The sequence below is a fragment of the Endocarpon pusillum genome (assembly GCF_000464535.1).
Source record: "Endocarpon pusillum Z07020 unplaced genomic scaffold scaffold3700, whole genome shotgun sequence".
NCBI lineage: Eukaryota > Fungi > Ascomycota > Eurotiomycetes > Verrucariales > Verrucariaceae > Endocarpon > Endocarpon pusillum.
This window is the reverse complement of record NW_006916352.1, coordinates 32,958-50,822: the sequence shown is the minus strand read 5'-3', so window position 1 is coordinate 50,822 and position 17,865 is coordinate 32,958. Positions and strand designations below refer to the sequence as shown.

At 47.3% G+C, this 17,865-nt stretch overlaps 4 protein-coding genes across 4 annotated transcripts; 2 read left to right on the top strand and 2 right to left on the bottom strand.

Annotated features, from left to right (window-relative positions):
• Positions 1–630: 630 nt before the first annotated feature.
• On the bottom strand, positions 631–843 carry EPUS_07896 (uncharacterized protein; the record flags this gene model as incomplete). The annotated part of the gene is made up of 1 exon (XM_007804956.1): positions 631–843. The coding sequence occupies one exon, from the start codon at positions 841–843 to the stop codon at positions 631–633; it is 213 nt and encodes a 70-aa protein (XP_007803147.1).
• Positions 844–4,416: 3,573 nt separating this feature from the next.
• Positions 4,417–5,304, top strand: EPUS_07895 (uncharacterized protein; the record flags this gene model as incomplete). The annotated part of the gene is made up of 3 exons (XM_007804955.1): positions 4,417–4,461; positions 4,537–4,719; positions 4,852–5,304. The coding sequence occupies 3 exons, from the start codon at positions 4,417–4,419 to the stop codon at positions 5,302–5,304; spliced, it is 681 nt and encodes a 226-aa protein (XP_007803146.1).
• Positions 5,305–10,421: 5,117 nt separating this feature from the next.
• EPUS_07894 (uncharacterized protein) lies at positions 10,422–12,078 on the top strand (the record flags this gene model as incomplete). The annotated part of the gene is made up of 4 exons (XM_007804954.1): positions 10,422–11,062; positions 11,109–11,526; positions 11,597–11,942; positions 12,032–12,078. 4 exons carry the CDS (start codon positions 10,422–10,424, stop codon positions 12,076–12,078), a joined length of 1,452 nt encoding a protein of 483 aa, XP_007803145.1.
• A 2,428-nt stretch (positions 12,079–14,506) lies between these two features.
• EPUS_07893 (uncharacterized protein) lies at positions 14,507–16,734 on the bottom strand (the record flags this gene model as incomplete). Its single annotated transcript, XM_007804953.1, has 7 exons — positions 14,507–14,676; positions 14,738–14,951; positions 15,049–15,171; positions 15,234–15,425; positions 15,477–15,518; positions 15,649–15,914; positions 16,575–16,734. The coding sequence occupies 7 exons, from the start codon at positions 16,732–16,734 to the stop codon at positions 14,507–14,509; spliced, it is 1,167 nt and encodes a 388-aa protein (XP_007803144.1).
• Positions 16,735–17,865: the final 1,131 nt, after the last annotated feature.

Genomic DNA, 17,865 nt, shown 5'->3' with positions numbered 1-17,865 from the left:
ATCAGTGAGGCCTTGCCATGTGCTATCACAATAGGCAACGCTCTCTAGTCACTTAGTTTACGTGAATCTGATAGCCTCAGGTGAGAAATACATCCTATGCTGTATAACATAGGTCCTCGTTATCTGGTGCGTCTAAATGTGCGGCATAGTGGAGTGATCGATGAAAGTTTTGACTAATATCCCTCCAACTTTGCTATGAAAGAAGTCTTGAGGCAAACCTCTCTTCAGCTGCGGCCCTTTGAATGAGTGACCTAGGGTTTAAATGCCCCCACATTGTAGGACGATTCTCTACTTTGCTCCAATCTGCATGTCGCTCGATAACAGAAGCAAAACAACGCTTGGATAGTACTAGTAGTCAAAGCCATCAGGCAAGCCACAAACAAGCAACAACGAACGCACTCACCCAGAAAGCCATCGCGATTGGTATCGAATTTAAATAGCTGCCTGTTGCTGGATAGAGTTAGGGACTGGCTGACGTCTACAGATCTCGCCCCAATGATGTCTAAGGAAGAGATACAGACAGATATCCCACGCCCAGAAATTCGAGGAACAAAGTAAACATCACTCTCTTCACAAAAATGCAGCAAGGAGGAATTCAGAGCCATCCAAGCTCCCACTCATACCGTAGTTTTACAGTTCCCATAGACCTTTCAGCGGCGAGTCTACCAAAAGCCCTGTCTTCATCTTCGCCTCTCCCATCGAATTTAGAATTGCATTAAAGTGCTCGCCTACCTCATCAGCCTGCCCATTATTGCTCAAAGCGCGGTTATTATACTGAAGCTTGAAGCGGTAGCCGGTCAGTGTTTTCTGGACCTCGACCATCAGCGCGAACTTGATGGACATGAAGACCTTGCTTTGCGCCATCACCACCCAGTGCATATGGTATTGCTTTACATCTTCAGGTGTTGGTTCGAAGGGCTGAAGCAGTACCTGCGAATAAATATTAGCTCCGTCACGATTACTAGGATGATGGTGTAGGAGAAGGTGCTAACAGCATCTTCGAAGAGTACCCTTGGCGGTCTTGGCGCAGGGCCTTGAAAATATTGTGTAAGCCGAAATTGCCTGCTCGGGGATGGAATCTGATTTCGGGAGGCCTTGGCGGACGGGCAAAAACTGGCACAAACGCCATTTAGAAGTTGAGGGTTCTCAACATCCGCTTTGCGGCCGGTGAGCAGATTATCGACAATAATGTCGTTGCTGCCAAGAAGATGTTCGATGACAAGGTGTCAAACGCGATTTCTACGCGTAACCCCTGCCTTTTGCCTGCTTTTGATCGGTCAACTTCTACTGCAATTTCACAGCCACTTTCGCTGTACGACACAGCAATTTGTATTCATATCTGCATTCACTGCGCCCTTTTTTAGACGCCACAACTGGCTATCTCAACTCATTCCACATAGCCACGCTCAACACAAGTGAGTAGGCCGCTTGAAGACGATGGAGGCTGTGACGCCTCCTTGGAAGGTAGTGGCATCAACATTGGACTTCACTTCGGCGAACTTAAGCCTATCTGGGACGGGTTGCAGAATTGTGCTGGTTGGTAGTCACCAAGAAACCTTTTCCAGTACTGTAGCGCGGCATCCAGGTCGAATCGATGGATCTAGCCGACGAATTGGGGGAAGTCATGCATGGCTGGTAGACTCCAATCTCTTGTTTTTACGGAGTACACCCGTCATCTTTACATTTATTGTCATTTCATTAGCTGGCATTTCAGTAAGCCCCTGAAGAGAATGCCTTATTTAGCCAAGCTCAAGAGGTGCGGATACGACTAGGGGCAACTAATGTGGGGGCGAGGTCCTGTTTCGTGGTTAGGCACTGAAATATTAACGAACCCAGGAGGTGACTTCTTTGGGTGCAGTTTTTGTTCTATCGGGCTGACTATTCTCCAGCCTGGGAGAAGCTGCCTCTGGAAGTCGAAAGTCTCTTTCCAATAGCATTCTTACCTCACTCGTCAAATTTCTTCTGATTGGCTGGATTTCGAGTACCTCAGCGTCGGCGGATGTGGGCGATAACCAGAACTTTGCTACAGGCTCCCCTACGGATGCCTATACTTTATGTGTTACGCGGAAAGCCGTGCAACAGGGTATGGGGGTGCTATAGAGATAGCGGAGAGTCACGAAGAAGCTATAGAAGGCAACTGTATGACTATGTCGATTGGTATGGTGATGGCTGAACTATCTAAGTGCTATGGAGGCGAAGAGCGAGGTATGACGCTCAGAGCGCCAAGCCTGCCCTAGCCCTCAGCCCTAATGCCCCTCTGGGCCATTGCGCAGGTTATGTCGTAACATTATGTGTTTGTTGTTGCCGCTCTTACCGCACCAACGACAAACCAGCTATAGATCCTTGCTGGCTGACAGATTCTGTGGATCAAGGTGTCGCACTTGCTGTGTACACTGTGTAGGAATTGACCCTTATTTGATTTGCTTACTAAATCCCAGAGGTTGATTTGATTTGACTCATTTGTCAAATAGAGTCAAATGTTAGTAAGTACTGTCAGAATCCCTGCGCATACGATACGTATCTGTTACGTATTAGCAGGATGATACAGGGGTCCCCGCATGCGAAACGCACGAAACGCTCTTGTAACTTTTACGCCCTGTTATTGATGGCAGTGAGCATTGCTATACGAATTGAACGCCAAATGCTGTTTCTGAGCTGTTGCAGATGCGCTTCTATAGTTATTAGTGTGAGCAAATGCTCCTCTTGATAGGAGTAACCAAAAGAAATTCAATTGGCACCTCCGTACGCTGTTTGCTACTACTTCTAACAAGTACTAGTGCTTTGTGAAGTAGGCTGTCTTGATGAAGTGAATGGATGGATTCTATCTACCTTGCAGAATCTATCTCAGAAGGAGGAGCAGGCTAATATAATGTGCGGACTGGCACGTGCATAGTCACGTGATATATGAGGCCAGGGATTGGCTGACGGCCAATTGATTTCCAACATGTCTTTTCGTAATTTTATCTCACCAAGAGAGTCTGCCAAGACTTTTTTCCCCATCAAATATCAAAAATAATCTACTTTCCGCCAAGACCTCCATTGGACTAATTTTATTAAATTCAAAGTCTTGTTTGATTCAAACGGACACACTGTCAGCAGTGTACAAGCATCTTCGCGAATTCTTCGCGACCAAGGCCATGGCTCCAGTTCTGATGTCGACTTGCTACTAGCATCGATCAGGAGGGATTTCAACACTGTGTGGCCTGCCAGCTGCACATGCAAGATGGGATGATCCAACGACAACATGGCCGTGGTGGACTCCAAGGCCAAAGTTGTTGGAGTCGAGAGGTCAAGGGTAGTCGATGCGAGTGCGTATCCTATATTCGCCTGGTCATCCTATGAGCACTATTTGTGAGTACATCCACTCTCTCATTGCATTGATATAGCAGTCCTGGTATCCGCACATCCACTGACCAAGTTTCTTCTTTCGCACAGACGCTCTGGCAGAGAAAGTTGCTGATCAGATCAAGGCGGACGCGAAGAAAGGAGACCGGTATTAATGAGGAGGTATCTGATCGATCTTTCCGAAGGCTTTGTCTCGTGCTTGCCTACGTACTTAGTTCTACTAATGGTTTCCCATTCGGTAACTTCACTTCTAAACTTCTCAAGTCTCAATTCTTGTGTCTACAAGCTTCCACGATTACCCCTGTAACAACCCGTGCTAACTTAAGTCTTTGGTCCGTAAGAAAGCCGAGACAATCCTCACGTTCTAAAAATAGTATCATTTGCTGATTTGTAATACAGAGCAATCTTCTGCGCCGTGCTAGCCCCTTTACTTTTCTTCCTCTCTGATTTCTAATACATCCAGCTAAGCTTATGTCAGAAATAAGCTACTAGTAGCTTAGGGTCCTCTGGTCCTCCCTGGGCGCGGTCATTTTGGCCCAACAGTTAAACAGTTTGGATCAAAGACCTGAGGGCAGGGTCTGCGCCATGCTACTGATCTGGCCACATAGAAATCTTTAAGGCTTCTGTCTAGATGATACGGCGGCGCAGAGTAGTGTGCAGAGCTTGCCGCCTGCATGAAAACCTGGTGCTTCCGAGTGCAAAATACTGAGGGAAGCCTAGAGGGGGAAGATTTCTTAGCCTCGTCTAACCTATGTGGGCGGGGCGGCACTATGCAGGGCTTGCATTGGCAACCTGCAGGCCGACATCCGAGATCAGATACAAGACTCCCGATATTACCAAGCAGCGTTGCACGGATTGGTCCTGATGGAAAGGCCTGGTAGCTCGGGGAAGGTAGGTGATGTGGGAGAGGGATAGTATATAAGGCGGCCAGAGGGTGCTGCTCAATCCAAACCAGCAGCAGCAACTTCTCGTATTTCAGTACAGTACAGCAAAGCTAGCTTTCTCTATCCCAAGATTCAAAACAGCTCCTACTAGTATTTACTACAGCAATCACAGGCAAAGTCGAGAGCCATGGCCGACCAACTCAAGCCCATCACCCTTCACTCGCATGCCTCCGTACGTGTGCTCCCTCCCATCTATCTATCCTTGTCCAGCTACCAGGGCTGGTGAGCAACCCAACACTGACCCCAGCCCTCCCAAGTACAGGGTCCCAACCCGTGGAAAATCGCCATTCTCTTCGAGGAGCTGAAACTGCCTTACACGACGGTCTTCAAGGCATTCGAAGACGTCAAGAAAGAACCCTTCATCAGCCTCAACCCCAATGGACGTGTCCCAGCTATCGAGGACCCGAATACGGGCATCACGCTTGCTGAGGTGAGATTCCACTTGTCTTCCGTTTGCACCGTCCAACCCCCGTGGGCCAAGCAGAACGGATGCAACAGAAGAAAGACTGCCACCTACCTTCTCTGAGCCTCACTAACTCCATTTCCTTTCTGTTGACCAAAGTCCGGCGCAATCGCCCAATACCTGATCGAAACTTACGACAAGTCCCACACGCTGTCCTACCCGTCCTCACCCGAAAAATTCCAAGCCTACCAATGGCTCCACTTCCAAATGTCCGGCCAGGGCCCCTACTTTGGCCAGAAGGCATGGTTCAGCAACTTCCACCCCGAGAAACTGCCGTCCGCCGAGGCGCGCTACGAGAACGAAATCAAGCGCGTGCTTGGCGTCATTGACTCTCATCTGAAGAAGACGGGGCGCGAGTACTTGGTGGGGGATAAGTGCACGTATGCCGATCTGGCGTGGGTGCCTTGGGATACTGCGGTCGGTTGGTTGGTGCCTGGGCTGGATGTGCAGAAGGAGTTTCCGGCCTATGCGAAGTGGAATGAGAGACTGACTTCGAGGCCGGCGGTGAAGAAGGTGTTGGAGGAGAAGGCGAAGAAAATGAGGGCGGCGTAGGGCGATCAGAGGTGGGGAGATGAATTGGTGCTGTTGGATTGAATCGACTATAAGTTATGTGTAGCTCTCTGGTCAATGGATCTACCCGTTGGATGACCCTGTTAGAGTACTAGGGCGGAGGTGTTTATACTTTTCTTGCGTAGACATAAGTATTGCCAGTAGCCTAGTCCTCTCCATGTGGCTGTGATCGTGTGATGATGGTGGCTGCTGTGACAGACAAGGTGTGGGTAAGGTGCGATTCTAAACGAGCAGAAACAATTGTTCGCCTCAGCGGTATGTTGGCTCGAAGAGCAAAAGAGACCCATTTTGTAATACCAAAACTTTGGTACGGCTATGCTGTGTGTGAAGCTGGCTGGCTGCTGCCTCAAAGACAAAACGGGAGTAGGATATTACTAGTATTTGACGGCCGATAGTAACTTTCGATTGCTTTCCCGTCACCTTGCCCCGTCCTGGTACATTTACCAGACAAAATCAGGTACGGCTCTTCCATGACCAGCGTAAATGGTCTATAATCTCCACGGCTATGATCTCCATGTAGGCGTGGCCGACCGCTTCGGTACTGCAGGTGACAACCCGAACTCAAGGGCCGCCAGTGTGTCCAGTTGAATCAAATTGAGTCAAATAAACCAAATCTGTGCTTTCGTCAAATGGGGTTCTTGGCGGAAAGTCATTATTTTCGATGCTGGGAAAATAGTCTTGGCAGACTCCTTTTGTAAGATGAATTTACACATAGGCAGTCCTCTTGACCCCATTTGACAAATGAGTCAAATCAAATCAAATCGACCCCTGGGATTAGGTAAGCAAATTAAAAAGGGCTCAAGATCTGATTTGATGGATACACTGAGGGGCGCAACCGGACCTGGAGTTCCGTCTTTGATGGCTGATGATTCCAATAGCAAGAGCCAATCGTTAAGATCGACAGCTTGTTAACCGCTGGAAAAGTAGATGAGCCACGGCCCTTTTGATCCAACAGTAGAGCATATCAAAACGAATCACCATTGGCTTGCTCGAGACGCAGAAGTGGGGTTGATGATGAGTCCTACTTCTCTTCTCCGCGAGAGAGGAGCATATTGCCCCACATTGTGACTGCTGGACCAAAAGGACCGCAAACTAGCTTGAGTTTTGTCTGACAGTGACGTATATCAATAGGACCAATTTTCACGGTATCATTATAGGACTGTCTCTTCGAGGAGCATATCATCTCCTTCTTTATTTCAGACCCTACTCTTCTAGAGAATCATGTAGCTCTCGCAGCATTCGTTGTGCCCGCATAGAGATCAAAGGTCGATCGAAGGCCGCAGACGGGAAAGCCATCGAGCATTGACACTCGAGCGATTTGATATTTTTGAGCAGCAGAGAGACATGGAAACTGACCATCTCCATAATGGAATCTTTGTGGGTCTAGGAAGCTGAGTACTAACAGTAGTAGGCCCGGTACTCGTCAACCATCCATGAAGACTCTGCGTGCGCTCTTTTGACTTAGGTAAGCTCGAGGGGTTTACTTTTGTGTATTATCAATCGCATCGGCAGCTGCATATTGAAGCTCAGGGACCGCATTTCAATCTCTGTATTTGCAGTGCAGTAGATAGTAGTCATCCCAAATAGCTAGAAGGCTCATGTAAAGTTTCCCAACATAGCCGGCCACAACCATGCCATAGTCCCTCCGCCATATGGCTATCACGTGATATGGTCTGCAGTTGTCCCAAACGTGCCTTTGTCATACCCACTCGTCGCTAGAACATACCTCAAGTCGCCGTGCCCATGGTCTTTTCCTTTCGAGATACATCGCGGCCCGCAATGCAGTGTGTCCATTTGAATCAAAACCAGTCAGATAAACCAAATCAAGGCTTTGGAATTTGAGGACATAGTCAAACGGAAGTCGTCACACAGGTAGAAGAAATGGTTCTGTTCTCTCATCGAAAAGGCGCAGGGCTCGCAAAAATAAGTACAGATTACTGCAAAATTAGCTGCGAAATTGCGGCAGAAACTGACCAATCAAAATCAGGCAAAACGCAGGGTTAACCCGTAGAAATAGCGTCTGACAGAAGTGTTGACAGGAAAGTCTTTGATTTTAAAACAGTTAGGGTTATTTCGATTCAAAAGAAAAATATTTGGTCTTGGCGGACTCTGTCCGTAGCAAGATGAAAATCCTTGACAGTTATCGTAGTGAAATATTGCTTATTGATTGACATCAGAGTCCATTTTGACAAATGAGGCCAATCAAATCAGATCAAATCGACCTTTGGGATTAGACAGCAAATCAATCGGGGTCCTGATTTGGTCTATTTGATTTGATGGGTACACTGTCGCAATGTGATAAGGCCGAGGAGACAGTCAGTGGAGATACATCAATTGCGTGGTTCGAAACCCACAAACGCTGTCCTTTTGGTGGAGTGGTCGATGGAGACGGCATAGCTATGATGCATAAGGTCTCGTCCACTGTCTACCGTCTCATCGCTCCACTAAGTTCGAACTGCACCTATACGAATCGCAGGGAGCAACACCAAGTGTCACGTACTTGTTAAACCAATTCATCTGCTTGAGTCTGAGGACCTCAGTGAATGTGAGGTTTGTGTCGGGGCGGTCGGTTCGTCAATCATTCCCTCATCTCTATGTCTATATGAGACCACGCATGTAGCACCAACGCATACTCACCCGTTCCTTGTCGATATGCTCATGAGGTCCCAATGATTTTACTAGTATGCGGTTGTGCTTATCTGATTTCTTGCGTCTTGTACCGTGTACCGGGACTCTGCAAGGTTTGTAACGCTTTCCGACTGTGGCTGCCTGAACCTTGTCTCTGATAGGCCGCACCATTCTTCGCCACCTGACGGATCATGGACCAGGCCGATACGTATGATATTCGTGATCTCGTTTTCTCCGCTTCACCTCTGAGACAGCCCTCAGTCGCTTGTGCTATCTGTGCCCTGTCTTCTTTCGAAGGGACTTCATCAAACCGTCGCATCTGCAAACTGACTCTCAATTGCAAAAGTTTGCCGTGTTGCACAGTCCTTCAGATTGCCTCCATATCACACGACTTGGCCCAGTTTCCTCACAGAGGCAGACGCCCAGGATTCCGTAACATAAACTCCCATACGTGTCACAGATTCTCTCAGCAGCGTGATGTCTATACGAATAGACTCCTGCTGGCCGCTCTGACTCTCGGCCAATCAACATAATGGTTGTTGATATCCATCCTGAGAATTCCGAAATGGGTTCGTACTTGGTTCCGCGCAGACTGGTAAATTCCTCCCCATACTTTGAGCCGAAGGTAACCAATAACGACGCCAGGCACCTGAAAAGCCAGTCGCCTGAAGGCTAAACCTCGGCAATGGTCCTTGTAGACAGGCATTCCTATTGTTCAAGTAAGCCACGCTAATCCTATATAGCCACACCAGGTACTGTGGTTGACTTTGTCTCAAGGGAGACTGATCCGAAGCGCCCCCTGCTGCAGAAATCATCCAGGAGGGAAGGGTGTAAAAAGCTGGGCAGCCGTGCTCCATTGAAGTCGTTCCAAGCACCGTACGAAAAAGTTGTAGGTATCGTTTCACAGAGAACCGGTCCCCATGACAAAGCTACCAGGATATCAAACTCCGCACGTCTGATAGACGTAAGAACAGCGAACAGAAGACAAGATCAAATGTGAGTGAAGTGTGCTGTTATTATCATGCCTCTGGGCTTTAGCGACATGTTTTTATATAGATTTTGGACTAGATGTATGTTAAGACGTCTGTACCAATTTCTTAGGCGTCCCAGTGCTGTTGGTCTTGTTTTTAGCGTCTTTCTTGGGTACCTACTACTAGTAGAAGTCCAGATGCTCATCCTCAAAGCTCCCACGCGTGTCATTAAGGCACCAGTGTTAGAAGTAGTAGCAAACAGCGTACGGAGGTGCCAATTCACTTGATTGAGTTACTCCTATCAAGAGGAGCATTTGCTCATACTAATAGCTATAGAAGCGCATTACTGTAACAGCTCAGAAACAGCATTTGGCGTTCAATTCGTATAGCAATGCTCACTGCCATAAATAACAGGGCGTAACAGTTACAAGAGCGTTTCGTGCGTTTTGCATGCGGGGACCCTTGTACCATCATGCTAATACGTAACAGATACGTATCATATACGCAGGGATTCTGACAACCAGGTCGGGTTATTAGGATGCGACCTTGGGCAGGTACAAAGGAAGAACCTTATTACGGACCGGAACTGATCTGGTAACTTCTCATCTGAGTAACTATCGATCTTGGTAACTGCGGATTAGAACCGAGCGAGTCTCTCAGTAGGAGTGAGCTAGTAAACTTGGCAGTTTGCGTTCCTATTACTAGGATAAAACCCGGCTTCGGGATTACTTTCTAGCTTAGTTTTTTAATAATACAACCTCCTAGGTATATCTGTAGATCCTCTTTAGTTTTGTGTTACATGCTTTTTAGTGTCACCAATAAGATATTTAGTATTTTGTTAGGGCTCAACTTGTCAAGACGAGTCTCAACTACAGGTTGGGTCCAAGTGGGCTGGTTGGGTAGAACAGGGGGTACAATAGAAGGTACTTCTGAATGTCTTCAAGCTAGGTATGAGCTAATAACATGAGTTGACTACCCAGACTAGGAAACTATCTGGGAAATAAGCGTGCTTATATAGACTAGGAGATTCGTGCTCATGAGTGATCAGGCATGATCACTTCTGAGCGTTGCTCATCAGTCCCTCCTCATGAACACCTTGCTCAAGGTTGTCTCCGCATGAGCGTGTCTTTTCGCCAAGCCCCTCGGGCTTAGTTAGTTCCAGGGTCTCCTCACACAGGGTCCGTGCAGCCTCCAAGGCCAGTCGGTGCCTAGTGTGTTCACGTGCTGTAACAATTATATAGTATTTAATAAATAATAGAGTTAATCTCGTTAGCACTATTAGCCAACTACAAATGATCACCTCCTCCGTCTACTCGGGTTAGCGCATGGAGATTTACATAAGCACCCTCACTCTCCGGCTGAACTTCGGCTCAGCTTTCATTAGAACTCCTGCTCCCTGGCTGAAAGATACCGAGCAACAATAAGCTCTCTCGGGCAACCGCTCTTCCCTCTCAAAAAAAAAACCTAAGATCTGCAACAGATCCGGAAACTTTCAACAGCATGTCGAATGACGACGATCACCCTGTTGATATTGAGAACCCGCCCACCGATCTCGAGGGTGTAAATGCGCCTCTCATCACCAAGCCTGACCAAACACCCAAGACGGAGGAGGAGGTCTGGTTGGATGGAATTCCATCTGTCCAAAAGCCAGGCTACGGCAACTGGATATGGGCAGAGAAGCAATGTGCACGACGCAGTGGGCTCACCGTTGGCGAAGCTATGGCAATACAAGCGGCATATCGTGTCTATCAAACGGATGGTGACATACAAGAGTTTCAACATTATGTCCTAGAATTTGCGGCAGCCACACTGGGATCTATTGCAGAGCCCACAGGTATGGGAAGCAGTCGTTGGCTCAAGCCATTATTGGACATAGCGCGCGGGCCCTTGTCCGTCATGGATGTGGTGATCCAATCCAGTCCCACAGTTTCGCCAGTTTGGGCAAGTTTCGCGATCTTTCTCACAACTTTTTCGACCTCTCAGAATCACCGCGAGTTTGTGCAGGAACGCATGCATACTTTAGAGACACTCACAAAGCTGTTGAAGCTATTTGTCCCAGACAAAGACGGTCAGTCTGCTCCGCAAGAAATGTCGAGGCAAGATCAAGAGACCCAGTATCACACAGATCGTGCACTCAAAACGTAAGTTCTCCGCCAACTCGTTACTGTTCTTATGCCAAACAACCAGGGATGATGAGCAGAATCTTCCGGCGTCCTCAGCAGGCCACACGAGAATACCAGAAACGTCGCAGGAGCCTGCAAAGCTTGTGTCTGCTGTAGAGCAAACACAGGCTAAAGAGACAAAGCCGCAAAGTGGACTTTCTGATGCGTTAAGACTTGACCGCAAAGAATTCGATAACTTGATTCGCGAATTGCTGAGATCCAGATCTCACGAATCTGGCAAGCAGCAACCAGCAGATGGTACATCGTCGCCCTTTCTTATAATTGGCTGGTTTGCTAAAGGTTCCACCGATCCAAACGAGAGACTTATAACACTCGAGGATGACGAAAACTTGTTCAAGCAAATACGAAAGAGGGTGAAATTCATCAGGGGCTGGCGTGAATACATATCGCTGAAGTCTCTGTGCCGCTTTGGCCTTTACAAGGTGCATTCCCTCTTTCCACTTTTCCAGCTACCTGACAGCTTCTTTGCTTAACTTATGAGGAGTTATACAGTGTGATATACCTCGAGGCGCTCACGTCAAGCTCAGTCTATCTAATCAACACGCGAGCACGCTATCGCATTTCTTCCGCGCTTATCAAACGTCGCGATGGCATCCAGACAAAGACGTCAGCAACGCCTGGACGGCGTGGGTTCAAAAGAACCTAAATGCGAACAATGAACCTATCGAGGGCAAGTACTCGCTCGAATTGGTTTACAACTGGTCCCCTGTCCGCCTCTCGGTGCTGGTGTTGTTTCCCGTCCTCTTCAGTTTCGGAACTGGAATGCTCTACATGCTTAAAACTGGAGATGTGAGCACCGCATGGACTATTTCTTCATACGTTGTGACTACAGCTGGTGGTAAGATTTCCCATCCCATCTTTATCCATGTTTTCGGCCCAGGTCTTCTGTGAATAAGTGAGGTCGAAGGGCTAATCTGGAATCGCCAGCCATTGTTGCTCTTCTTGCCGTTCTTGGAAGTCTGAAAGAGCGCTAGAGAAACAACATTCATATCTGGAGATGGGGCTTAGAAAACCTTTTATTTGAAGGCAGAATTAAAGCTTGAGCAGGAACTCTAATTAAGGTAGAAATAACTTGAAAAGGGCGCACAGGCTGCGGTATGACTGCATTTAAATGGCGAAACCTGCGTGGAATGATGGAACGTGTCGGTGGCCTCAAGAGGACTAACTCTCAGTGTTTATTCATTGAAGATATCACTTGGGCTATTTGTTGTAGTTTAATGTGTTCCCGCTGTCTCGCCTTGAGCGATCTGCTTATCTGATGGCTTAATAGATGTTGCAGAATTACTAACCCTGGATAAGTATTTTAGTCAAGACTTCCACTGGCTGATTTGGTTCCTTTGCCAAGCATTGGGTTGGTTTATCCGACTCGATTTGATTCAATTCGATCCACTGTATAGTACTCTTTGTAACATTTGCATAGTGCGATTCCCAATCTTCAGACACTCTATTATGACCGCCAAGCATAGTGCACGTTATGAGGGCCAGGAGGACTCTGATAGATCCTACATCATTCCCTTGTCCAGCAGCTTCCTTCTGCGGCAGCTTCCTTGTGTAGCAGCTCCCTTGTTTGAAAGTTTCCTTGTTTGACAGCTATCTTATTTGGCAGCTGTTAAGAAGGTTCTACGTTCTTCCATGCGCACAGAGGTCTCTTGGTGTTTAGATCTCTCCTCTCTCTAGATAGATTCTAGTTCTCTGCGCTCAATAAGTCATTCCATTGACACCCTGCTGTTCTATTGCCCTTGCACTCCCCTAGGATCCTAACACACTCTTTACATGTAAATGACGTCCGGGATTGCCACAGGACTTTGCCGGCACTCGGATTGCGCCAAAGCAAAATGTGACGGTTCTTCTCCCTCCCAGCCACGCAAATCGGCCCTGAGACGTCACAGCTGAGATACTGAATCAGCTGCAGCATAGGCTCAAGCCACTGGAAACAAGAGCAGCGATACCATACCATGAACAAGCATCGCCATTGGCGGTGTGATGGATCGATCTGATGGATCTGATGGATCTGATGGATCTGATAACCCTAGTAACAGCAAAGTCTCACGCATATGATGTATATATGGAGCGAGATCTGTCAAGTTGAGAATTCTCTTTCCGTCACATGTCTGACGAAGTTCTTTTCGAGGATCCAAATGCTCCAAGAGACATGGAATAAGATTTTCGGAAGGAAAGCAGAGCCCACCAGGGGAAGACATCAAGTCTGAGCACTTGTCTGATGGAAGCTCTATATTGTTGTGACTGAGACCCATTGCGGACCGTGACACATACGGAGAGGTCTGAATAATAATAATCAGGGTATCCATCAAATCAAATGAACCAAATTTAGCGCCGATTTGGTTCATTTGATTCATTTGTCAAACGAAGTCAAATCTTAGTAAGCAATAATTTTGTTAGGATAACCTTTCAAGGATTTCCATCTCGCAAAGGAGTCCGCCAAGACTCTTTACTTTTTCAACAAGAATAAGCCAAAATATGCCAAAATAAACAACTTTTCTGCCAAGACCCAATTTGATTAATTTGATTTGACTGGATTAGTACACGACCGTCTGATTACCAAGCCACAATGCTCCAGATGGTCATTTCGGCGATGTCAAAGATGCTCGTACGAATATCTAATATCGTTTTCAAGGTTGATTTTTTTTCGATCTTACTCTTGGAAACTCGCAAAGTCGAAGGTATCTGCGAAAAAGCATATGAGCCGAAGTCCATCTGGTACATAAGTGGGGTTGCAACGCCCAGAAGATGACGTGCCCAAGGAGGTAGAACAGGATGCGGCCGACATTGATTTCTCGCTCGACAGTGGCGTAGTTGTAGATGGGAAGATCATTGCTATTGTACAGCCATCGAAAAATCTCCAAGTAAGTATTGTCCGGACAGAAACGCAGAAAGCCGATGCGGCGGTACTCAAATGGTATGCCAGGTAACACGAATTGTCGGTCGTTTCGCTTCCCATTGAACTCGCACCGGTGAATGTGATATTAGCTTCTTCTGAGCTTGCTGTTTCGCTTATGGCTGTTGTCTCCTGGTTTCGGTGGTACTGCTCGCATGATATCAGATATTGGTAACTTTGCTGCTCGGATTGGCCTTCTTGTTTCCTGAAAATCTTGGTCTAGCTATGGCTGTTGACCCCTGGTACCTTTACTAGTTAATACTCCATATCACATCTGCTCCTATTCCATACTGCCATTGCTGCCCCTTACTTCCTGTCGATAGCTTCGCTTCACCCCTCAGTTCCGGTGCCCATCGTCTTGTGTGAGTTGGTCGGGTAAGTCTGTCCATGCTGCTAGATTGAATTCCGTGGATTATGCTGCTCCCGAATAAATGTCCCTTCAAAGAGCTCCTTACTCAATTTCATCAAACGCTGCCTGTTTCATGTTGCCGAGTGCCGATGCTGGGTCAGACTTTTTGGGGGAAAATAGCTGCCGCAGCCATGTAGCAGAAATTGATACTCCCATTCGCGCTGGACCTCCTTCCACGTTTCCCGTTTTCTCTTCCATTCCCAGGAGTCTCCGGTGCACCATCATCATCTGATAGCGCGAATGGATCGCTCAACTCTTTACGCTTTCCTGAGTTGGGTCGGCAGCTCACTCAATAGATGAATAAACGCATTTATTGCAAAGAGATTACCTTTGCCTTTGGGTTTTTGCCCTGCGCGAGTCATGGAATGCTCCAGATTGATTTCAACGTGTCGATAGAGGAGGCTGCCGGCATCTTCTTCTCGAACATAGCCATGATCATAATCAGTTCTAATAAGCTCTTCCTTTGGCTTTCCCATATCTTCATGGCACGTGGTACCATTGCGCCAGCGAACATAAACCGGATTTGCAGAATCACCAATGCTCTGAGCCTCTATCGAAGCGACATGTAGCAGAAATGCAGCGACTCCGCTTGTTCTTGGCGCTTGGTCGGCAAATGCTGTGGTCTAGTTCTATGGCGACCACTGTGATAAGGGCAGGGCGCTGGTAGATATCAGATTTATGGAGTCCCGGGACTACGTTGGTGTGTCGTCGGATTTTTCGCAGATGGTCAGACACCTCTTGCTCCAGAGTGACTTCGTCCATCTTGATCATATCATAGTGCCTGGTTAGCCTTTCGATACGTCAATAACACGCGTTTATCTGACCAGTCGATCTTCCTTTCGGTAATATGCCATGACATCCTTAAACTTGTCCGCTCCGAACCAATCAATCACAGTGTCCAGCAAATCGAACCACAGCTCGTTTTGAAAACGGCTCCGGTATATGTGGTGATCTTGTTGCTTGACATAAGGCGCCAGATATCGGTTTTTATTTTCCTTATAGTGCAAGTTGAGCTCCTGCGACGCAATCAGCTTCCGCACCAATAAGCACCCTTTTTTTTAACTGACGTTCTGCTTGAATTTGTTCCATTCATAGTATGTCTTTCTGACCTGCTTCGGCCAGAGTTCAGAAAGTCCGAAGCTTGGCGCCAAAATTTATGGCAGTTAAGGATTCTGCATTTCTATCTACCCCCCTCTAACAGGGTATGGCCTTCCCAAAACGCTCTTGCAAACAAGTTACTCTATCTGGCATGGTAGAGATGGCATTGTTGATCTCCTCAATAGTGATTTTATCCCATTCCTCTTGGATAGCAGCCTTCAGCGTCTCAGTTTGGAAGATGACCCCCCTGGACTTTAAACGCTGCTTTATTATCCTCCAAATGGTCTCAATGGGATTGAGATCTGGCGAATTGGAAGGCTGAGCTTGCCATTTGATGTTAAGCTTGATTTTTGCTTGCTTAACCTTGTTATTGGCAACACCCTTTGTGCCATGTGGTCCATCGTTATCTTCGATCAGAATAAGATTTTAGTCTCATTCTGGAGTAACAACCTCCTCTAAAATCTTGACATAATCAGCTTGGATAAGTCGCCTGCCTTTCCCTGTGCCTGTGTAGAAGTGGAGGGTGCCCTTGAAGTTCCAGCTGATGATTATATAGATATGGATGGTCTGATTTTTGCGCTTGAGTTTGTATTGGGTTTTTGAAAGCTTTTCTTGATTTTTCTGGCTACGGCGACGATAAATTAGGGCTTGTTGTTGAAGGCCAGTAGTAAAGTAAGACTCATTATACCACTGATACTTTTTGAAGTCTTCTAGATTATGATAGTAGTGCTTAAATGCTTAAAGATTATGTGCTTTAATTAAGTGTGCTGGTAGTCATTTCTTCTGCAATACGCGATATATTCCCACACCAGAATTGGCCATATTTCTTTGAATTGCACGTTCAGAGCCTTTAGCTAGGCTAATGGTCTGTGCCACCTTGAAGTGGCTTGACGATGCAAAGCCAAAATTTACATCTTCAACTGCCTTAATTGCTTCGCACTAATGGGGAGCAAGAACTGGTTTTCAGCCGCGATTGTGCACCCTCTCGCTGCGGCGCGCAGTTCCTTCTTTAATGACTCGATAGCCAGTTCGATTGGCTACATTATGTATCTTAAATAGCTGCGTACGAGGTAATTTGCCAGCTGTAAGACGTGCGTCGGCAAGGAGGCGCGCACGGCGCGGTGTATCAAGCATCGTTTGGGGGGCCCTGGGAGCCTGAGGAGAGGGAGGATTCGAATAAACGCCATCTGCAGGGGCACGGCGGCGACGGGGGAGCTCTCTAGCCATTTTGGAGTTGATTCTGACTTGCGGTGGTGGAATAGTAAGTAGTAGAAGGCAGGGGGTGTAGAGGAGGAGGATCCTTAACTGCCATAAATTTTGGCGCCAAGCTTCGGTCCGCAACCTTTTTTACTCGCTCTTAGTCGATCTCGTCATCCTTTACCTTGTTGTTCGTGTATTCTGGTGGGCCTAGATATGCGTTGCGAATGAGGTCTTCATAATCGACGAGACTGCCGATTGCTTCGCTGCTCGTTTTGTAAGGGTGCCGCCAGAGCGGGTCTACCCAGAAAATGAGATGACCACACAGATAATGTTAGCTTCAGTGTTTAGGATGGTTTTAGCCAGATAAGCTGCGTTCTCTCGTTGGTATTTCATGCCTGGTCAGCGTCACGAACTCGACAGATGTTGCGCCAGGTATTTTGAGCTAATACCCGACAATGAGAATGACCTTCTCGGCATTCACTCAATCGGAATAGCTTCTCGCATGGAGCTGGCATAGCGTGCCATGTCTTGCCCTGAACAATCTCCAGGCCTTTGAAAATGCGACAAATAGATGAACTGATGCACCTCGATCGTGTGAAATTCAAACAGAACTGGGTGCATGTAGATCGAAATCGCCTCGAAATACTCGGGGGCATAGGATGAGGCCCTTACCACGAGGAAAGGTGGGGGCTCATAAGCATGCTTCGTGTGCAGACGGAGTGGCATCCAAATTCTTGTCTAGATCATAAGCTGCGACTGACAACTTCTGAAGATGGAGATTCATCTTCTTCTTTGGCCATACGCCATCTTGTTGGCCATTGAATACTTTCCTTTGCCAAATTTCAGCATGCGAATAGACCAAAAGCCGATTAGACATCCAGAACAATACGACTGGACGTGCTGGCTGGCATGGAGCGAATGTTCCATGTCCAGTGTTGTCCATTCTTGACTTCAGTGCGATTCGGACACTGAAGCTGAACGGTCCGAGAATGTCTGGAGCTCTGTCATGAAATTGCGGAGCAGGACCATGGACATCGTGTGCACGTGGTTTTCCGCCCACTTTTGCGCTGCCCAAGTCTTGCCCTATGACGCTTAGCATTTCATGTAATAATCTCTATCGTGAGAAAGGACAAGCATCGAATGGCTTTATTCGAAGAT